At 47.7% G+C, this 18,423-nt stretch overlaps 1 protein-coding gene across 3 annotated transcripts in view; it reads left to right on the top strand.

Annotated features, from left to right (window-relative positions):
* The window catches only part of Csmd2 (CUB and Sushi multiple domains 2), a 550,287-nt gene that overhangs the window by 355,775 nt on the left and 176,089 nt on the right, over positions 1 to 18,423 (top strand). For all 3 annotated transcript variants that reach the window (XM_060379514.1, XM_060379513.1, XM_060379515.1), the window contains 2 exons: positions 11,630 to 11,956; positions 14,528 to 14,722. In XM_060379514.1, coding sequence (XP_060235497.1) covers positions 11,630 to 11,956; positions 14,528 to 14,722 — 522 coding nt within the window. The remainder of the gene's footprint in view (positions 1 to 11,629; positions 11,957 to 14,527; positions 14,723 to 18,423) is intronic.

The following is an 18,423-nucleotide window of genomic DNA, read 5'->3' as shown; positions in this document are numbered from 1 at the left end:
TGAGAACCACTGGACCGTGGAGTAAGGGAGGAGGAGGCAATGGTGTTTTTGCTTAGGCCTTGGAGCTGTCATTCACAGAGGTAAGGCCTGAAGGAGGCTTTGGAAAAGGGTAAAGACTTTGGGTCTGGGTGCACGTTTAAAGTACTAGTGGAATGCCTGATAGAGATGTGTGACAGGCAGTTTAGGATTGTGCCTGCAGTGTGGGTCTGGGCGTTTCTTGATTCCAGACACCTTTTAGTTCCTCGCTTCTAATAGAACCGGAGTGTGCTTTGAGACATTGGTCAGTTCCTGTAATACAGCTGAAACTCCTTCTATGACCCTTCAGGCTTGTCATCCTCTGCAGCTCACCTATACGTCTCTTTTTCCATTCACTACCACTCTCTGCCGTTACTGGAGTCTCGTGTCCCTCACATATGTCACACTCATTCTCCCCTCCTCTTAGGGCTTTGGTGTCTACAGTTCTTCCTGACGGGAGCAATCATCCTGGGGACGTCTGGCTTCTTAGCATCAGGCCACAGTTCAAAAGCCACCACCTCCGACAGGTCACCTCGAACCCCCTTGCTGAAAACTTTCCACCCCACTTTGTCCACTCTTTCCCCCTCTGCCCAGTCCTGTGTCCTTTGTGCCCTGTTAGGAAGTGAATGTCACTGGGGATAAGGATACGTTTGTGCATCTTTTTAGCTGCTGAGCCAGTCCATAGGACAGCGGATGGCACTCCGTTCCACTGAAACTCGGGCTCGGTGGAGGCGTGCAGAGGCTACCTCACAGGCAGGGTTACAGCTTGTGAGAGAAGCCTCTCCTGGATGGGGTAGGTGAGGAGGCATGGGTGCAGCAGGCTTCCCCAGGAGAGCAGGACTAGAGAAAGCTAACCCTGGACATTGCAAGGTATGAGAGTGAGGTAGATGAGGAAACCTCCAAGTGAGTAGGAGGGAGCAGGCGGAGGGAGAGGGCAGTCACGGAGTGTGAGGAGTGTGTGGAGCTAACAGCTGAGGGGCGGTGAGTGGTTCAGAAACAAGGGAAGGAACAGCTCCATGAGTCACCACACCAGTGTCCACGCCCTGCCTAGCCAAGCAGTAAGGCTTGGGCTGAAAAAAGTAAATGGAAGATACTGAGTTCAGTCTGTGGACTTTAGGGAAAGAGTCTGTCGGGTGTGAATTGATGGGGCAACCCGTGAGCTCAGGAAATACATGGTCAGTACTGTCCATCTCTCTGGGTGGCTTCCCAGTATCCTCAGAGGGAACCGCGGCTGAGAGAATTCTGCCAGGTGACTGACGTCACCAGAGACCTTCACACAGCTTCTTTGGAGCTAACAAAATTGGATGATAACTTTAAGCAAGCTCCGACACCAGAGATGATAGCAAGAGAATTGGAGGAGGGTATTAACATACGCCAACCACTAGGGTTGTTGCTCAATTGGGAGAGTGCTTCCCTAGCATATGGGAGGTCCTGGGTTCGATCCCAGCACCACATAAACCAGCCGTGGTTGTGGTAATCTTGGCATTGCGGAGGGGATGAGTTTAAGGTTATCCTTAGCTGAGTGCAAGGCCTAAGCTACATAAGACTTTCTCTTTTAAAATGGAATAAAATTATATATATATAATATATAGTATATATGTATATACTGCAATATGTATATGTATGTATATATCAAAATATATTTCTGTATTATACTACATATATTAGAATATAGTATACATTATAACTATATATATATATATGTATATATATATGAATAGGGCAAAAGAAACAGGAGGGAGCATTTGTGATCTTTCTGCTTTTAGCTTGGCCGTGCTAGCGGTCAGCACAGATGCCTCAGTTTGCTGCTCCAGAGACAATGAAGCAAGCAGGCTCAGACTGGGTCACTTGCGCTCTGGTGAGCAGTGCTGCAGAAAACCACCTAAGCAGGCAACTTGGCATTGCTGCAAGTTCATGGAAACCATTTCCAGCCAGGCCTGCAACAGTGCCCAGCAGTCCATCTGTGTTCTCCCGTCTGCTCTCCCCCAGGTTGTGGAAGCCGCTGCAAGCATTCCCTGCTCCCCCAAAGCCACCCCAGCCCTCACATTGCCCCTGAGGCTGACCTTCTGCCTCCCAGACGATGTACTCAACTGCTAACGCTAAAGACACCGAGGCTACAGGCCCCCAGCATCCTCTCTTCTCCATCCTTACCTCCTTTTGCGATGATCCAACGTTCCTGCCATCAAAACACCAGTGTAGAGTCTACATCAAGAAAAATACCCGGGGGCTGCGGATACAGCTCAGCAGTTTAGACGTCATCTGCTCTTGTGAGGACCCAAGTTCAGTCAGCAGCATCCACACCAGGTGGTCCACAGCCACCTGTAACCCCAGCTCCAGGGACCCAACATCTCTGGACTCCGGGGACACCTGTGTGTACGCATGTGCGTGCGCTCGTGAACACACACACACAAATTTAACTAAAAATTAAAAATAAAAAAGACTTAACAGACCCGCATTTAGGCTTACAGTTTCAAGACCTTCAAATACCTTTAGTGTTACCAAAAAAAAAAAAAAAAGTATCTGTATGTCCTAGGAGCATAGCTCAGAAGGGCGATTGCCTATCATGCGTGACATGCTAGGTTCAGTTCCCAGCACCGCATACAATGTGTGATGGTGCAGATTTGTAGCTCACGGACTGGGGGATGGGAGCAGGAAGATAAGAAAGTCAAATACTGAACCTGAGGCCAGCCTGATCTACATGAGACTGTCTCAACTAAAATCTTCCCTCTTTCTGGGAGCCTTCCTGTCCGTATGACTCTTCTCTCCTTCTCCTTCTCTGTCTTAGCTGCATCCCTCAGTCCTGACACACCTCATTTTTTTTTCATGCATGTTTCCACACTGTGCTCTTGTATGATACTGCAATAACTGGAATTTAACACTTTTTTTGTTGTTTTCTGTAATAATGTCCTTTTTCCTATCTCTTCGTTGACCGACCTTATTCTTTTGTGAGTTGTCTCTTAATTTCCTTGGTGAGTGTTTCTGTTTCGAATCTCTCTTTACTGACTTGTGGTTCTCTGCATGTGAAGTGGAGTGGGTGTTTGGCAGAGATAACACACTTGGGCTTCCCCTCCGTTTGCTCCTCGCCACTTAGCTTTTGTTTGTGGCCATTTTTGAAATGCAAAAGCTTTCCTTTTCTTCAGTGTGAAGCAATAATTGTTTCTTAACGATTTCTGACTTTGGAACAAAGCTCAGAAATTACTCGCCCATCTGAGGACATATACAAATCTCCTGTGTGTTATTTGCCTCTCAATGGCCACACCCATGTGCCCTCCGCTTCTCTCAGACCTCTCATCTTAGGATAAGAAAGTCATCCCCCTCGACATCCGCAAGGTCAATTATATTTTCTTCTTCTACTTCCGTGACGCAGTGAGATAACGGCCCTACCTCTTCTTGGTATCTTGTCTGCTTGAATACTTGAACCCTCCCCCATCCCCACCCCGCTCTGGTTACATGCTACTGTATGCTTTCTTTGTCCGGCTGCACTAATTGCTCAGTTGTAATCAACTCATGCAGATTTTTTTCATTGTGGCTTTGTAACAAGTGTTAATACATGAAATTCAGTGTCTGCCCTGGCAAGCCTTCCCACCCCTGGAAGGAATCAGGTGTCCTGACTGAGAACCAGCCTCATCACTGAAGGCTGCGTGACCATGAGCAGGCGGCTTGAGCCCTTAGCCTCGACTTACCTGTCTTTAAAATGGGCTTATTTGGAATATCTCTCCCTTCAGCGATCGCTGTTACAGGCACTCTGAGCGAGGTGATGACACTCTCGGAATGCCAGCTGGCACCTTGTCTGCAGCTTTTATCTGTTTATTCTAACAGGTGAATCATTTGTATAAGTCCCAGGATAAGTAATTGCTGTGGATCTTACCTAGAATCGGGTTCACTTTCTTCTCTGATATGAGATAATTGTACTCTTCACAATGTTACCTTTCTAAACCAGGGTATTGTTTCCCTGTGTGTGTTTGAGTGTATGTGTGAGTGTGTATGTGTGTGATATATATAAGGTGTGTGTGCATGTATGTGTGTGTGGTATATGTAAGGTGTGTGTGTGGTGTATGTGCTCTGTGTGTGTATGTGTGTACGTGTGTGTATGTGTGTGTTTGTTGTATGTGTGGTATATGTAAGGTGTGTGTGTGTGTGTGTTTGTTGTATGTGTGGTATATGTAAGGTGTGTGTGTGAAGTGTATTTGGGGTGTGTGTGTGTGTGTGCATGAGTGTGTATGTTTGTGCTTAAAGCTTGCATTTTTCATATCCAGAGCAGGGTTGTTTTGTTTGGGGGCTGAGTTGGATCAGCTGACACTTTGCGTCCTGCATGTGTGAGGAGGCAGATGTGAATAGGGGCGTCATCCCTTCACTTCCATAGAAATCTTTGTCAGGGGTTTAAGCTGAGTGGACATTACTGATGTGTCTCACCCTGTGAGGTTCTGGCCCTGAAATTGCCCCACTCACTCAGCAGCTCCAGCTCCTTCGGATTTTTTCTTCATATTCATTTCGGTAATTCAGATTTGTCTGGGAGATCCTCCAACAGGTCACAATTGTGTATTTATTAATATGTCACATACTGTCTTTAATGAGTAGATAATCACCTTCATTTTATTAGAGTCTCCTCTATCGTTTTCTGTGTATATATACATGCCTGTGTGTGTGTATGTGTGTGTTTATGGATCCATCCAAACAAACGCACAGAACATACGCTGTTTTTTGAGTGGATCAATCAGGAAATTTTTCTGGTTGTCCCTTCAGAAACCAGCCATTTTTTCTGCTTTTACCACTTCTGGGTTTATTCTCTTTTCTCTTTATAATCCTGTTTACTTGCTCTCTTTGTAACTCCTTCAATGTAAACCCTCACTTCATTTTTATTTCTTTGTTGTTCAGTCATGGGTTAGGACTACAGACACCCATGCCCTCCCTTCAGCTCCGGGCTGGCCGCATCAACCTAGAGGCATTGCGTTGACTGCTCAATTCTTCTTTCTCCTTTGGACTCAGACACTTATTTGAAGGTTTCACAAAATGAGGCATTTTTCTTTATTCTTTCACGGTTGATTTCACGGCTTCATCGGAGAACAGAGGTAAATGTCACTGGACCTCTCCTCCGAAAGAGACTCCTGGCTGTGAGTTGCTCCCACTGAGCTTGAGTTTGGAGCTTGGGTGGAGTGAAGGAGCACCTGCTGAATGTCACTCACTGTCCTGTAGATGGCTCAGCAGCCGAACGGGTGCACCAAGTCCTTAACCCCACTGACATTTGCATCCTTGCAAACAGAACAATAGGTTTCGTTCTGTGGCTGAATTGGTTTAGATAGCCTTGCAGCCTATCTATAAAAGTCCATCTTTTCAGTATTCTCTGAGCATCGAGAGAGGTCGTAGTCCAAGCAGACATAGGGGCACAAACTTGTGTGAGGCATTGGCGAACTGAGGCAGGAGGATCACCACGTATTTCAGACAAACCTGGGCGGCATGGCAAGTACTGGACCAGATGGGGCTACAAAGCAAGGCCCTGTGTCAGAGAAACAGACCAAGCCAAGTACAGTAGCACATGCCTCAAAGTGCAGGCAGGAAGACCAGAGGTCAAGGTCATCTTTGGCTGTCTAGAGAGTTCAAGGCCAGCTTGGCATACGTGATACCCTATTTCAAACAAGCAAAAAAGGTTGGGTTCTGAGTTTAAAGGCTACAAAGTATGATTTAATATACACTTGTCACATCTTTTGGACACTCTTCGACTTTATTTATTTATTTATTTATTTATTTTAGGTCCTTAGATTTAGATATTTTATTGTGTCTGTATCGGTGCCTTGGGACACACAAAATTATAACTGATGTGTCTTTATTCTGGAACCTTCCCATCCGTGTTATAAATATCATCTTTGGCCTTTAAGTCTTTGTCAGGATTAGTGAAGGCAAGCTTGGCTTTATCAGCCAGTCATTTTAATTGGCATTTTGAAAACAGCGACGCTGCCATAAGGACCCCAAAAGGAAAACATGGTGAGTTTTCCAGCAAGCCTCTTGTTTTTTTTTCCCCACTCAAGATCAGTATTAAATTCCTATTATGTACAGTAATTACAAATGAGGTTGTTAATGAGTTGAAGCTTTAACCATTATTATTTCTCCAGTCGAGGCCCCATGAGAGCTGTCTGACAAAGCTTTGCTCAAGGTCAAGGTTCTCAAACCTAGCCCAGTAACCACGTCGGCAGCGGAGCCTCCCAGTCTCTCCCTCTTCTGGGCCGGATGGCTGAAGGTGGTGATGAGATCCAATTACAGCTCTTCTCAGTGTTCCTCCTCATTTGGGACACTGAGGTCTTGGGACAGAGAGTACTTCCTGTGTCTGCCCTCCCTGGGACAGGTCCGGGTCGGCCATATTCCTTCTCTCACAGTGGCACCTCATCAGCCCTGTCTCTTTCACAGTGCAAGAAGAAATGTCTTGGGAGCTCTCCAGAAAGCTCTTGACCTTAAAGAAGGGTCAAGAGTCGGGAGTAACAGAACAGGCAAGAGTTGAATGCTAAATTTAAGGGTGTTTGTATGTGGTGTATGTATGGTGTGTGTGTGTGTGTGTGTGTGTGTGTGTGTGTGTGTGTGTGTGGTGTATATGTTGTATGTGTGAGTGTGTGTGGTATGTGTCCATGTGTGTTTATACGTATTTGTGTGTATGGTATACGTGTTGCGTGTGTGTGTGGTATATGTAGGGGGGTGTATGTTATATATGGGGTATGTGTGTGTTTGTGTGTATTGTGCCTGTGTGTGTGGTGTGTGCATGTGTGTACAGATACACATGCATAAGAGGCCAGACGTCAACTTCAGGTGTCTTCCTCAAAGACTCTTCACCTTATTTTTGACACTGAACCCTGAGCTCCTTGAGTGGACTAGGCCTGCTGGCCAGTGAGCTTCCGGAATCTGCCCATCCCCACCCTGAGTACGGGAGGAACAGACTTGCCCCTTCGATGGCTGCCTTGTCTGGGTGCTGGGATCTCAGGCTTCCCCACTAGCGTGGCAGGCATTGTACTCACGCCTCCAGCCCCGAGGAAGTCTTAGCCCCTGGCTGCTGTTGAAGATCACCCTAATGCCCTAATGTCTGGACCCCTTTCACCAATTGAATAAGAGTATTGGGGGACCCAGGCATTGGTGAACTTGAACCCTCTTCCTGAGTAAAGGCTGAGTGGCCCTTCGTTTCCTGTCAGCCGTTCAGGGTCTCTTTGTCTTAGCTGTGCGCCTCACCTTCAGTCGAGGGGCTTGTTTTACTAGCAGTAACGTGTACACATTTGTTGTTATAAATTACGTTTTGTCTTCCTTTTAAAGCGTCCTGCTTTGCATTTCCTCTCTTTAAACAGCCGCGGCTTTTCCTTTGAATTCCACCTTTTTTTTTTTTTTTTTTTTTTTTTTTCTAAATTGACTGCTTTGCTTTTTCCCCTTTTGGTAATTTTGAAGATAAGCTACTTCATATTCTATTACTAATTACACTTAACATCTTTAAATACATGCTCTAACCTATATTTCTCTAATTAACCACAGGAACTATAAAACAGACTTTCTTGCGAGATGAGGAAATTAGCATATCTCCTCACTCCACCTTTCCCCATGGTATCAGTAGAATCTGAAATATTTTACCCAAGGGTTCTGACTGGAATGATATTGTATGTGCTCTCTTCCAAGAAACATTTGTTACATTTACGTTCCATTTTTACAACCACCTTCATGGCAGTTATCCAGATTCATTACTGTGTTTGTTCTTTGCTGACTTTTTATTTTTTATGAACCACAACTTTCTGTTACTTGAATTCTTCATTTTGATTCATCTCTTTGTTGCATAGGAAACCCCTCCAAGTGGCATTTTATGACATTTAGGTGAATATTGTATTCCCTGAAGCCTTTGCTCTCTGAGAGCAGCTTTCTGTCATCTTGGCTCTAACAGTTCTTCTGGATCACATCCTGCATCATCTGATTCCATGTCCGTACCATGCCTGGAGGTTCACTCCATGCTATCTTCCCTAGGTTCCTGAGTTGACTCAAGTGTCCACCTGCTTCCGCAGAGCTTGGTCAATTGAGTTGCCTGAGTTTTGGAATAGGATGGCTTGTGAGGTTGACATCCTCATGCCACCTTTTCAGGGCGTATGACATAGCCCATTGATTCATTCAGTGAGCATTAACTGAGCAGCTACCATGTGCCAAATGCTGCCAGAGCCGTTAGAAGTTCACGTGGACAAGATTTCTGCCCTCAGAATTATCTTCTGGGTGTGTGTGTTGGAGTGAAGAGGGCAAGTCTGCAGTGCACTGACCAAGTGACAAGTTGATTGGCAAGATAAGCAAAGGTGTCATATCTAACTACCCTCAGGGTCCCAAATGGTACCGCTTAGAGCTGAGGATGTAATATAGCTCAATGGTTACACGCCTGCCTAGCACATAAGGGGTCCTGGTTCACTTCCCAATACCGTGGGGAAAAACAAGGCAAAATGGTGCCTTTGCATAAAGATTCAACCGTTAGCCTGGTGATGCCAGCGTGGTGATGCCAGGCATGTGTGCTAGGAATTAAATTCTCACAGCAAACCTGTTTATGCACACGCATCTTCTGCTCCAGCTCACCTTTGGTCAGAAGCCGTGGTTGTTTTTGTTTGTTTGTTTGTTTGTTTGTTTGTTTTTTCTGTCTTTAGCCGATCTTCCACTTCTTTAACCCGCGATGCGACTGTCTCCGGTCTATCTTGAAGGTCATTACCTTCGTATATCATTCGCATGACACTCTGCCTGGACTCGCCCAAATCTGGAGCCAGCGTGGCTATTTGTGGGCATTCCCCGTCCAGCCTAGTGCTGACATCACGCCTGGGTGGACAGGTGGATCTTCTGCAGCCATGAGAGGCTTCCTCGAGGACCCCGCTGGCAGGCTCGGACCCCGTGGGCGTTCTTTGTTTCACGCTAGGAGACAAAATGTGAGGCGGTGGCTGGGAGCTTCCTTCCTGAGGTCAGAATACTTGGACTGAAAATTTGGGACCGCCATTCATGGGGTTTTGGGACCTCGGCAAGCCGCCTACTTGCCCTCTGTCTGCCTCAGTGCCCTCATTTTCAAATAAGAGTAGTAACAGTCCCTACCCTGTGGTGTTAGTGTGATAGTTAAACCGAGGCTTTGATGGAAGCACTTAGAACAGTGTCTATACTTAGTAAATGCTCAATAATAGCTAATAATCGCTACCGTCAACTTCATCTGGCACTACCTAAAAGTCTTTTAATGTCCTTCTCTCCCCTTGGCTCAGATTCTTTCTAGGTCTAAGCAATAATGTGATCGAAAAGATGAACTGGCTGGATCGTTGGGTCCAGCTCTTTTACTGAACTGAACACCAGGGCCTTCCAGCAGAGGCTGGAAAGGAAATACTTCATTCAGAAAAGAATGTGGGGTGCGGCAGGCAGAACCAGCGTGAAACGCCACAGAAGGAGTCTTGACTTCCTGTGTGTTTGTCTTCTTTGACGTTTAGCAAACATGACTTTATTTGATTTTCATTTGTCTATTTGCTCCATTGTTTGGGTGTTTTTTAGACAGGGTTTCTCTGTGTAGCCCAGGCTATCCTGGAACTCGCTCTGTAGACAGGCTGACCTTGAACTCAGAGATCCGACCGCCTCTGCTTCCCAAGTCCTGGGATTAAAGGCGTGCGCCAGTAACTCAAATGTATCCATTCAAGCCCCTCAGTATTATTTGTGTGTGTGTGTGTGTGTGTGTGTGTGTGTGTTTCTATGTAGTAATGTACTCCTGTGTGGGTGTGTGGGTGGATAGGTATGCATATACATGTACACACACACACACACACACACATATATATATGTATATATATGGATATACACACTTGTGCACATACATCCTGCCTTGCCAGTTGAGGCAAGGTCTCTCCCTGGGACCTGGAGCTCCCCAGTTAGGCTACGTTGACCGGCAACAAACCCTGGAAAATATCCTCTCTTCACCTCCCCAGTGCTGGGATTCCGAACACATACCACCATGCCCTGCTTTTCATTGGGTGCTAGGGATCATGCTCATGTCCTCACGAGACCACGCTCAGCAACTGAGCCACCTCCGCAGCCCCTGAGAGCCAGTATCACTAACACTGTGCGTGAACAGCAGTGTTGAAAGGCTCCTGTTCATTTTTACCTCTTTGTAGTTCCGTTTGTTTACAATGAGCCTGCGCCATTCCTGAAGCCACAGAAACTAAAGGTAATTTCATTTGGAAAGAAGTCACCCAGAAACCTACAACCCTAATACAGTTTTTATTTGGGGGCTCCTGTCCAACCTTTACCCATATATAAACAAGCGTTTAATAGCTATCATCAAGAGTACACGTATAATTTTATGACCTACTATTTTACTTAAAACGATAGTTAACACTCTTTCTGCAGGGTCGTATTTATCCCTTTAATGATTGCCTTCAAACGGCACCACATTAAAGGCTATAATTTACTTCCCTTTATTGGACCGACATATAGGTGGTTGGCATTTTTCCTCTGTGATAGAATTATGTCACTGTCAACATCTTTGTCTCTGTGTCTCGTTTCCTTTTGAATTAATTCCTGGAGATTATGAGTCGGAGTGTTTGGGTGGTGGATGGCTCCTCATACGAAATCATATACTCGCTTGCAGAAAGAGTGCATCTCCTTGAGTTGGCTCCCTGCAGCAAGTGCGTGTGAGCTCCCATAAGCCTCAGCGGGGTCGAGTTTTCTCTTTGTGCTTTCTCTCATGGTGTGCCCTACATTTTCACAGTGATTCTGCTTTCTCGTTTGACTCCTCCGAGTGCACACTTTGCTGGACTTGGGGACAGCCCTGGAGTAACAGGAAAGCTCCTACTCAGTAATGATGTGCTCCCCATACCATAGCTATGCTATTCTTTTTTCTCTTCATCCTGTCACTTTTGTTTTAAAGTTTGGTTTAGTGTGTCGGTTTGCTTTCCCATGCCTTCCCTCAACCTCCTTGTAGGGTCTGTTAGGAATTGGCATGAGGGTGGCTCAAGGCCTCCAGGAGAATGGGTCCTTGGGGGTGGGGAGGTGACAGGAAGTGGGCAGAGCATCTAAAACCCTGTCACAGGTCCCTACCCTGTTCTTCAAAGGTCTCTAACAGGTGGTGCTCACTAGCATAGTGTGGCTGTAGTTTGAAGGGGTTAGAATCCCTGTGGATCTGACCCGAATCATCTCCCATCAAGGACATTTAGAGGAAGAAGGTGGACACGCTCCTCTCTATTGGGAGATTATCGCCTCTGTATCATTAAGCCATGCCCTCTCCTACTATTACAAACCAAGCTGAAAAGGGTCAGGGCTATGCCTCTTCAAGCCTGCTTGAATGCCAATTTCTTCCCCAGCACAAGGGACCAAGGGCAGCGAAAGCTGCCTAAGGTGGGCACATTGAAAGGAGAGACACTAATAGAAAAGCAATTCTGCCATATCTGTCTTTTGCCGAAAGGACACTTCAGTGCTCTCCCCAGCATGGAACCCAGCATGCCTCCTGCCTACAGCCTCAAACCCAGCCAGTCCAGCCCAACCCTGGTGTCATTCATTCTTTCTATTTCTCTGAAGACTAAGAAAACGTTCCCAGTGCCAGCCCATAGTGGCCACTGCAAAGTATGGGGGATACTTCCTGACCTCTCCTGTTCTTCCTTTTCAGTTTCCTGCTTCTTCAACTTCACCAGTCCCTCCGGGATTGTCCTGTCTCCAAACTACCCCGAGGACTACGGCAACCACCTTCACTGTGTCTGGCTGATCCTGGCCCGGCCCGAGAGCCGCATCCACCTGGCCTTCAACGACATTGACGTGGAGCCTCAGTTTGATTTCCTAGTTATTAAAGATGGCGCCACGGCTGAGGCCCCGGTCCTTGGCACCTTCTCAGGAAATCAGCTCCCCTCCTCCATCACCAGCAGTGGCCACGTGGCCCGTCTAGAGTTCCAGACTGACCACTCCACCGGGAAGAGGGGCTTCAACATCACCTTTACCAGTAAGTGCTCCGTCTGTCACCCACATCACCTCTACCGGTGACCCCTCCCTCTGCCACCGTTGGTCGAACACACCGCTTCTACTGAGAGAGTGACTGAAGGTGCCCCCACAGAGGGTCATCAATGCAGTGGGCCGGCTCCAAAGCATGCCTTACTGCTGGGTCAGGCATACAGTTCCCGGCTCCCAGGAAGAAGCAGAGAGCTGTCTGCTGCGCCAGCTACTTGCTTCGGAGGCGTGCCGGCCTGTACGCATTTATTTCCACACACGTCTCAAAGGGCTTAAAGAAGGCCAGATCTTCCCACCTTCTCCTCTCAGCTAGAAGCAGAGAGGCTCTAGGAAACAAAGTTCCTCCCCACCCTCCCCCATCCCCAAATTCTGCTTCCTGTTGGCCACTGCTGTTGTGCAGTTTGTCTTGCCAGAGTCGCATTCCAATAATCGAAACAGGAGCAAAGGCCTTGAGCTGTGTTTCCATGACTCTTCCCGAAGGCTTTTTGCAGCCACTCACGAGTCATTTCTCACAAGTCCCACGGTCCCTCTCAGGGCCAGTGTGGAAGTTTTCTCTTTAATCTCCATTCTGAGCCCATTGTCCAGAAGCAACCTGAAATTCAGCAGTGGGTGTTTTTTTTTTCTCCCTATTTCCGTATCTCCTGGATTAGTGGACTCGGGAGACAGGCAGGACCCAGAAACATGACGTTTCCAGGGGGCAAAACAGTCCATTCGGAGGACACAGGAAGCAGTAAACCTGGTGAACTTGGCTGTGACTGAGAGTTGAGTGGGGCTGAAACCGGGACGGGGCGGGGGGGAGGCTGCTTTCCATGGGACAGGAAATTCAGGCTATGGTTCGGGCTCTCCCCGCCCCCAGGAGATGCTCTTCAGTTGTTTGTCATCCATCTCCTGCAGAACATCTCTCCTTCCAACTCCAGCTTCCACCCTGGACACAAAAGCCTTGCTCCTTGTCTCACCTGCCCTTAAAAATTTAGGTGCTGTGGAATAGGCCATATGTTACCCAAACTAAAACCCCGTTCATCTCACCGCCCATGTTCAGGGCAGCAGACTGACTAGAAATAGGCAACCCTCCTGGGGTCCCTCATCACCAGGAGGTTCCTGTCCCATTGACCTAGCGACAGACAGAAGTAGAAGGGCTTTCTCTCTCCTGGGCGTGCCGGTGTGACGCTGATGGCTCTGGACGTTAGCTTATCTCTCTCGTACCCATTTACCACGGGGCCGTGAGGCCTGGAAAGGAGCACATATGTCACTCATCTTCCCATCCGCTTGCATGCTCTTAGATGTCAGAAGGAGCACCAAATCATTGCTGTGAAGGCCTGTACACATGCATGCAGAGATGCAAGTATGCATGTGTGTGCATGTGTACATATATGTGACTGATAGTGTTTTTAACTGCCAAGCCCCAAGCTCCACTCAGCCCTCTGTGTCAACCTGATGGTCCTAGTTCCTGGGGAGGATGGGTGGGAGATGAAATCTAGGCTGAGCTAGGCCTTACATTTTGTGGAGAAAGATGTGGGGTTTCAGCCCTGCTCTTGTTAAACCAACAGTCTTCGTGTCAGGGGCCTGAAAACCAGCCTTTTTAAAACGGTACACGCCACACAGCCAGGGAGCCTAGTACCATCCTCAGAACAGCTGGAGCATTCATGAGGCCTGGCTTCCCAGACAACATCTGGTGGAGGAAGACCAGGAATGTTCTCAGTGGAGATGGTGGAGGAAAGGGTTTCCTTTTGTGCAGGGGTGGTAAGCCCCTTGGAGGATAGGGACTCACCCTCAGGAAATACATGCTGTCACCAAATCCTCACTCATCAAGTTCTCAACTTAAGAGATGTGTAATACTCATTTTATAGGAAACTGAGGCTTGGTAACATGACAAAAGTGGTCTAGGACCACATACTAATAAGAGAGACAGGTTCAACAGCACTCACTGTGTCCTTTTTTTTTTTTTAATTTTTTTTTCTTGGCTTACTTGCCACATTACCAATTACCTGACAGAATGAGAAGCAGCCCTGGCATGAGGCAAGGATGCAAAGGCAATCGCTTCGGACAGGGCTAATCCCAGGGCGCCCACTTTATGATGTGTGGTGCGTATCAGTGGCACGGGACTGGGAGCCAGCATCCCCGCAGCAGGCGTGATCCCTTAACCATCTGAAATTTGGGAAGCATGGAATGGATTTGACACTGAAAAGACAGGTCTTCCACTCAGCTGCGTGGAACCTCAGTTTCCCCTCTGGTAAAAGAGAGTAATCGTATCTCTGTGATAGAGTTTTGATGTGATACGATTAGTTACCATGAGAAACACAGCTCACTGCCCAATCTGTCAGCATCGCTTAGAAGGAAGTGTTCAGACAGGCTGAAGAGCAAGTTTGATGAGTGCCTGTTTTGTACCCAGTGGGTTCTGTCTCATAACCCCAGGGTCCCAGGTTCTGGGCCACCTAGCATCCCTTCCATGTGCCACGTTCTCAAGGAAGCACGGAGGTCTGAGGCTGACTTTCAGCAGCTCAGTTTTCTTTGCTGTCCATCTATGTACCACGTCCATCTAATCACGACCTGAACCTCCCTTCCTCAGCCTTCCGACACAATGAGTGCCCGGATCCTGGCGTGCCCGTTAACGGCAAGAGGTTCGGTGATAGCCTGCAGCTGGGCAGCTCCATCTCCTTCCTGTGCGACGAAGGCTTCCTCGGGACGCAGGGCTCCGAGACCATCACCTGTGTCCTGAAGGAGGGCAGCGTGGTGTGGAACAGTGCCGTACTGCGCTGTGAAGGTGAGTGGCCGTGGGCTAGGACCGTGGCGGTCATCCTGGGAGGCTGGGGAGAAAGACTGGCCCCAACCGCTGTGGTCCATCTCTGCAGTCATCCGTCTTCTCCTCCAATGACCCAGGGTCTCTCCTTTGCCCTCATACTGGGATGAAAGGCCTGATGGGAATGCTTTGCCTGAGAATTTGAATTGTGACCAGAAATAAGACTGGGGAAAAGACTGATATTCTGGAATATCAACCATCAAAATGTCTTCTTTCGGCTCAGAGCTCACACTATGACAGCCAGGAGGGGCTGGGTTTCCAGTCCACAGCCCAACACACACAGGGATGCCAGAACTCCTGAGCTTGCCCTCTCCAGGCTGCCTGTTGTCTTTTCCTCCACATGTCCCTTCCTCTCATTCCTGGACTCTCCCTGTTTCTTCAGCTGTGCCCCCTGGTAATCGCTTTCATGAAATCCTATGGCCACTCTGCAGGTGATGTAGAGCAGGCCACCTGGGAGACACATGGCTCTTAGCAAGTGCCAGGCTCATTGCAGCACTTGCCCAGGCCCTGTCTTGTGTCTCAGGGAAGTTTTGAAACTTCCCAGACCAGCATTTGTTCCATCTGAAAAGCAGACACAGATTATGCCTCCTTAGGACAGGGATCATGTCAAGTCTGTATCCCGAACACAGCCCTTGGCACAGAATCAGCCCTCAGAAAGACTCAACAGACAGATGCACCTGGCACAGAATCAGTGCTCAGAGGGACTCCACAGACAGAGACTGCCCGTCCCGGAGACGCATGAAGGGCAGCAGTGCTATTTGGACAGGCAGGGGCTGTGGCTTTGAGGGCAGAGAGCTGCTTCCTCTCCTCTCCTGGGATAGACAGAGGATGGGAACCAAAGAGACCAGCCTGCTTACCCAGCCCTCACCCCACAAATGAGAGGCCCCAGGAGGGGGAAGAGGGGAGAGCCCGACAGGTGTGAGCTAGGAAGGGCCGTCCGGAGGCCACTGGATGAGCCACTTTTCTTCTTGAGCCTCTGGTTTTCCAACTGAAAAGTGGAAAAGAGATGGGAGCGAATGAATAAAAGATGGCCATCCTTCAAGGGTCGCAGGGAGGGTAGAGCAAGCACTCGTCAGTATTTGCTGTGCTCCCATTAAGGTGTGAGCTCCAGGAAGGTAGGACACCACCCTGGCTCGCAGCCTTACACACTCGGGGTGTCTGACACTTGGCCCACCCTCAGTCAGTGCTGCTGAATGAACGATGGAATGAATGAATGATTTATTAACCAGCCACACACACACCCATGAGAAATGTGTCATTGGCAGACGTGCTGTCTCCACCTTACAGCCAACCGGTAGGGTCACTTTAGGAAAGTCATATGACCCTTCTGTGCCTCACTTGCCCCATCAATAAAGCACAGGTGATTCAGGACCCACGCAGCTGAGCTGTAAGCATGGCTGGCACACAGAGAACGTTCAGTATGTATGGCGGCTGGTGTTATTTGAACTTGATTTTGACCATTTCTTCATTGGGCCAATCAGATCAGGAGTGACTTCCCTTATTTAGGTTTAAGAACATTAACATTAAAACTTTAGAGTGGAGCTGGGCGTGGTGCAGCACACCTTTAACCCTAGCACTCAGGGAGGCAGAGGCCGGCAGATCTCTGTGAGTTCAAGGCCAGCCTGGTCTACAAAGCCAAAACAGGACAGCCAGGGCTACACAGAGAAACCCTGTCTCAAAACCTCCAACCCCCCAAAAAACAAAACAAAAACAAAAACCTTAGAGTGGGAGAGATAATCAAGGCCCAAGAACCCACCCTCATCCCCTTGCTCCTTCCTTTTATCTGTACCTGGTTGAGGCCCCGGTTCTTCATCAACATCTTTGTGTCTATTTTTTTTCTGGGTATTTTTTTTTATTAAGTATCCCCACCTGGTGGACAATTAAATGCTGACACTAATGGTCTTGTAGACATTCCTTTAATCTATTCTGAGAGCCACTCCGGTTCGGAAAGACTGTAATAGGACAAGGTAGGAAGGAAGTGGCTTCTAAATTTGGAGAGGAGGAAGATTGTCACCTGCAGGAGTGGAACAAAGGTTTTCTTAAAGGACTGGAGAGGGGATATTTTCAACCTCAGGGACCCTAAGGCCTCTCTCTCCTCAACTCTGTCACTGCCACTCCAAAGCAGCTATGGGCTGCACATGAGTGGCTAGGCTGGGTGTGGCCGTCAGCAGGGGCCTGTAGTTGTGTGTGATGAAAAGTCAGAAATGTCCTACAGAATGTTTGCAGGTACAGGAGACCTCTTCCTAGCAGTGCCTGGATGTCCCTCATGTTCGTCTCTTCCTTGTCTATGTTTCAAGGAAGAACCAAGTAGCCGTGCCTTTCTGTGACAGGTGTTAGGCAGGTGTCACCAAACTGCAGGTGTAGTTATTGTCCCCACTGGTGCTCGGAAAGACAAGCCACCTGCCCAGCACCCTCCCAGCACCTGAGAGATTGTGCAGGAATCCACACCTAGATTCTGGGCTGCCCTTTTAGGATTATATCGCTACAGAGACTATAATATCAAATGTCTAAATGTCTTCATGAAAGACTTCAAAGTATTCACAACGAGAACAAAAAGCAGGTTTTCTCCTTTTCACATCCCAGTACAAAATTAAAACAAAAGGAAGCATATTGCCTGCTGCCAAAGACAAGTCTCAGAAACTGAAAATATAAAAGAAAGTGACAGTCGTAAGACAAATGTATCAGTTATGACAATAAAGGCAATTAAACTCCCCATCAAAAACAAAGACTCTCAAACTGGACTCAGGAAAACATTCAGGCTCACAGAATTACACTGGAAAAAAAAGAAAGAGATCAGTGAGCTCTGATGAACGCTTTCATATTTCCGTTTTTAAAAGAATCTATCGTGAAAGTTTCAAACCATGTCTAAGTGTAAATATTTTTTAAGTTCAAAAAAAAAAAAAGCCCATTTCCCATGGAAAATTTTATTTAAGAATTTGCTGCAGCGGCTGGAGAGATGCCTCAGGCGGTAAAGCTGTGCCCAGCTGGGCAGGACCTGAGGTTGAATCTCTGGCACCTGAGTCAAAAGCTGGCCTGTGAACATGGGGGTCTTCCTGAGCAAGCCCAGCTTACAACTGGTATTTCTTCCCTTCGCAAATGTTTGCCAACCACATCGTGTTTGTGCCAGGCACTGGGTTAGACCCAAGGTCTCTCCTCGGTCCTCTTACAGAGCCTTTACCCCTTCCTTCCCTTTCAACCTCAAGTACAAATCTGTAGCCTGCTGAGCTTGGGTCATGCGCCCATTCGTTTCCCAGCCATCACTACGATGCTCTGGGGTGAACTTCCGGCATGATGGGACATCCCTAGGAAAACTCTGATATGTTTCTGTGACGATCTCTAACAGATATAAGAGGGCTAGAGCGGCTTTCTAGTCCGTGCACTATATAAACTGACAGCTCTCCAGTCACTTATTAATCTCAGGGTCTCTATTCCTGCCTCCTGCCATTTCTTTTTAAACTAAATTACTCCCATAACAAGACATCTCTTGCTCTCTGAATTTGTGTGTGTATGACCTGTGTGCGGGTAGATGTGCAAGCATCCCTCTATGGGTGTGTGTGTGTTGGTGCAGATGTGTGTGTTTGTGCATGGATATGGATTCATGTGTGTATATGTGCATGGTCACATGTCCACACAGAGACGAGAAGACAGCCTTGAGTGTTGCTCGG

The sequence above is a fragment of the Meriones unguiculatus genome, chromosome 3, assembly GCF_030254825.1.
Source record: "Meriones unguiculatus strain TT.TT164.6M chromosome 3, Bangor_MerUng_6.1, whole genome shotgun sequence".
Classification (NCBI taxonomy): domain Eukaryota; kingdom Metazoa; phylum Chordata; class Mammalia; order Rodentia; family Muridae; genus Meriones; species Meriones unguiculatus.
The sequence above is the reverse complement of the archived record's forward strand: the minus strand, read 5'-3'. Positions and strand labels throughout refer to the sequence as shown.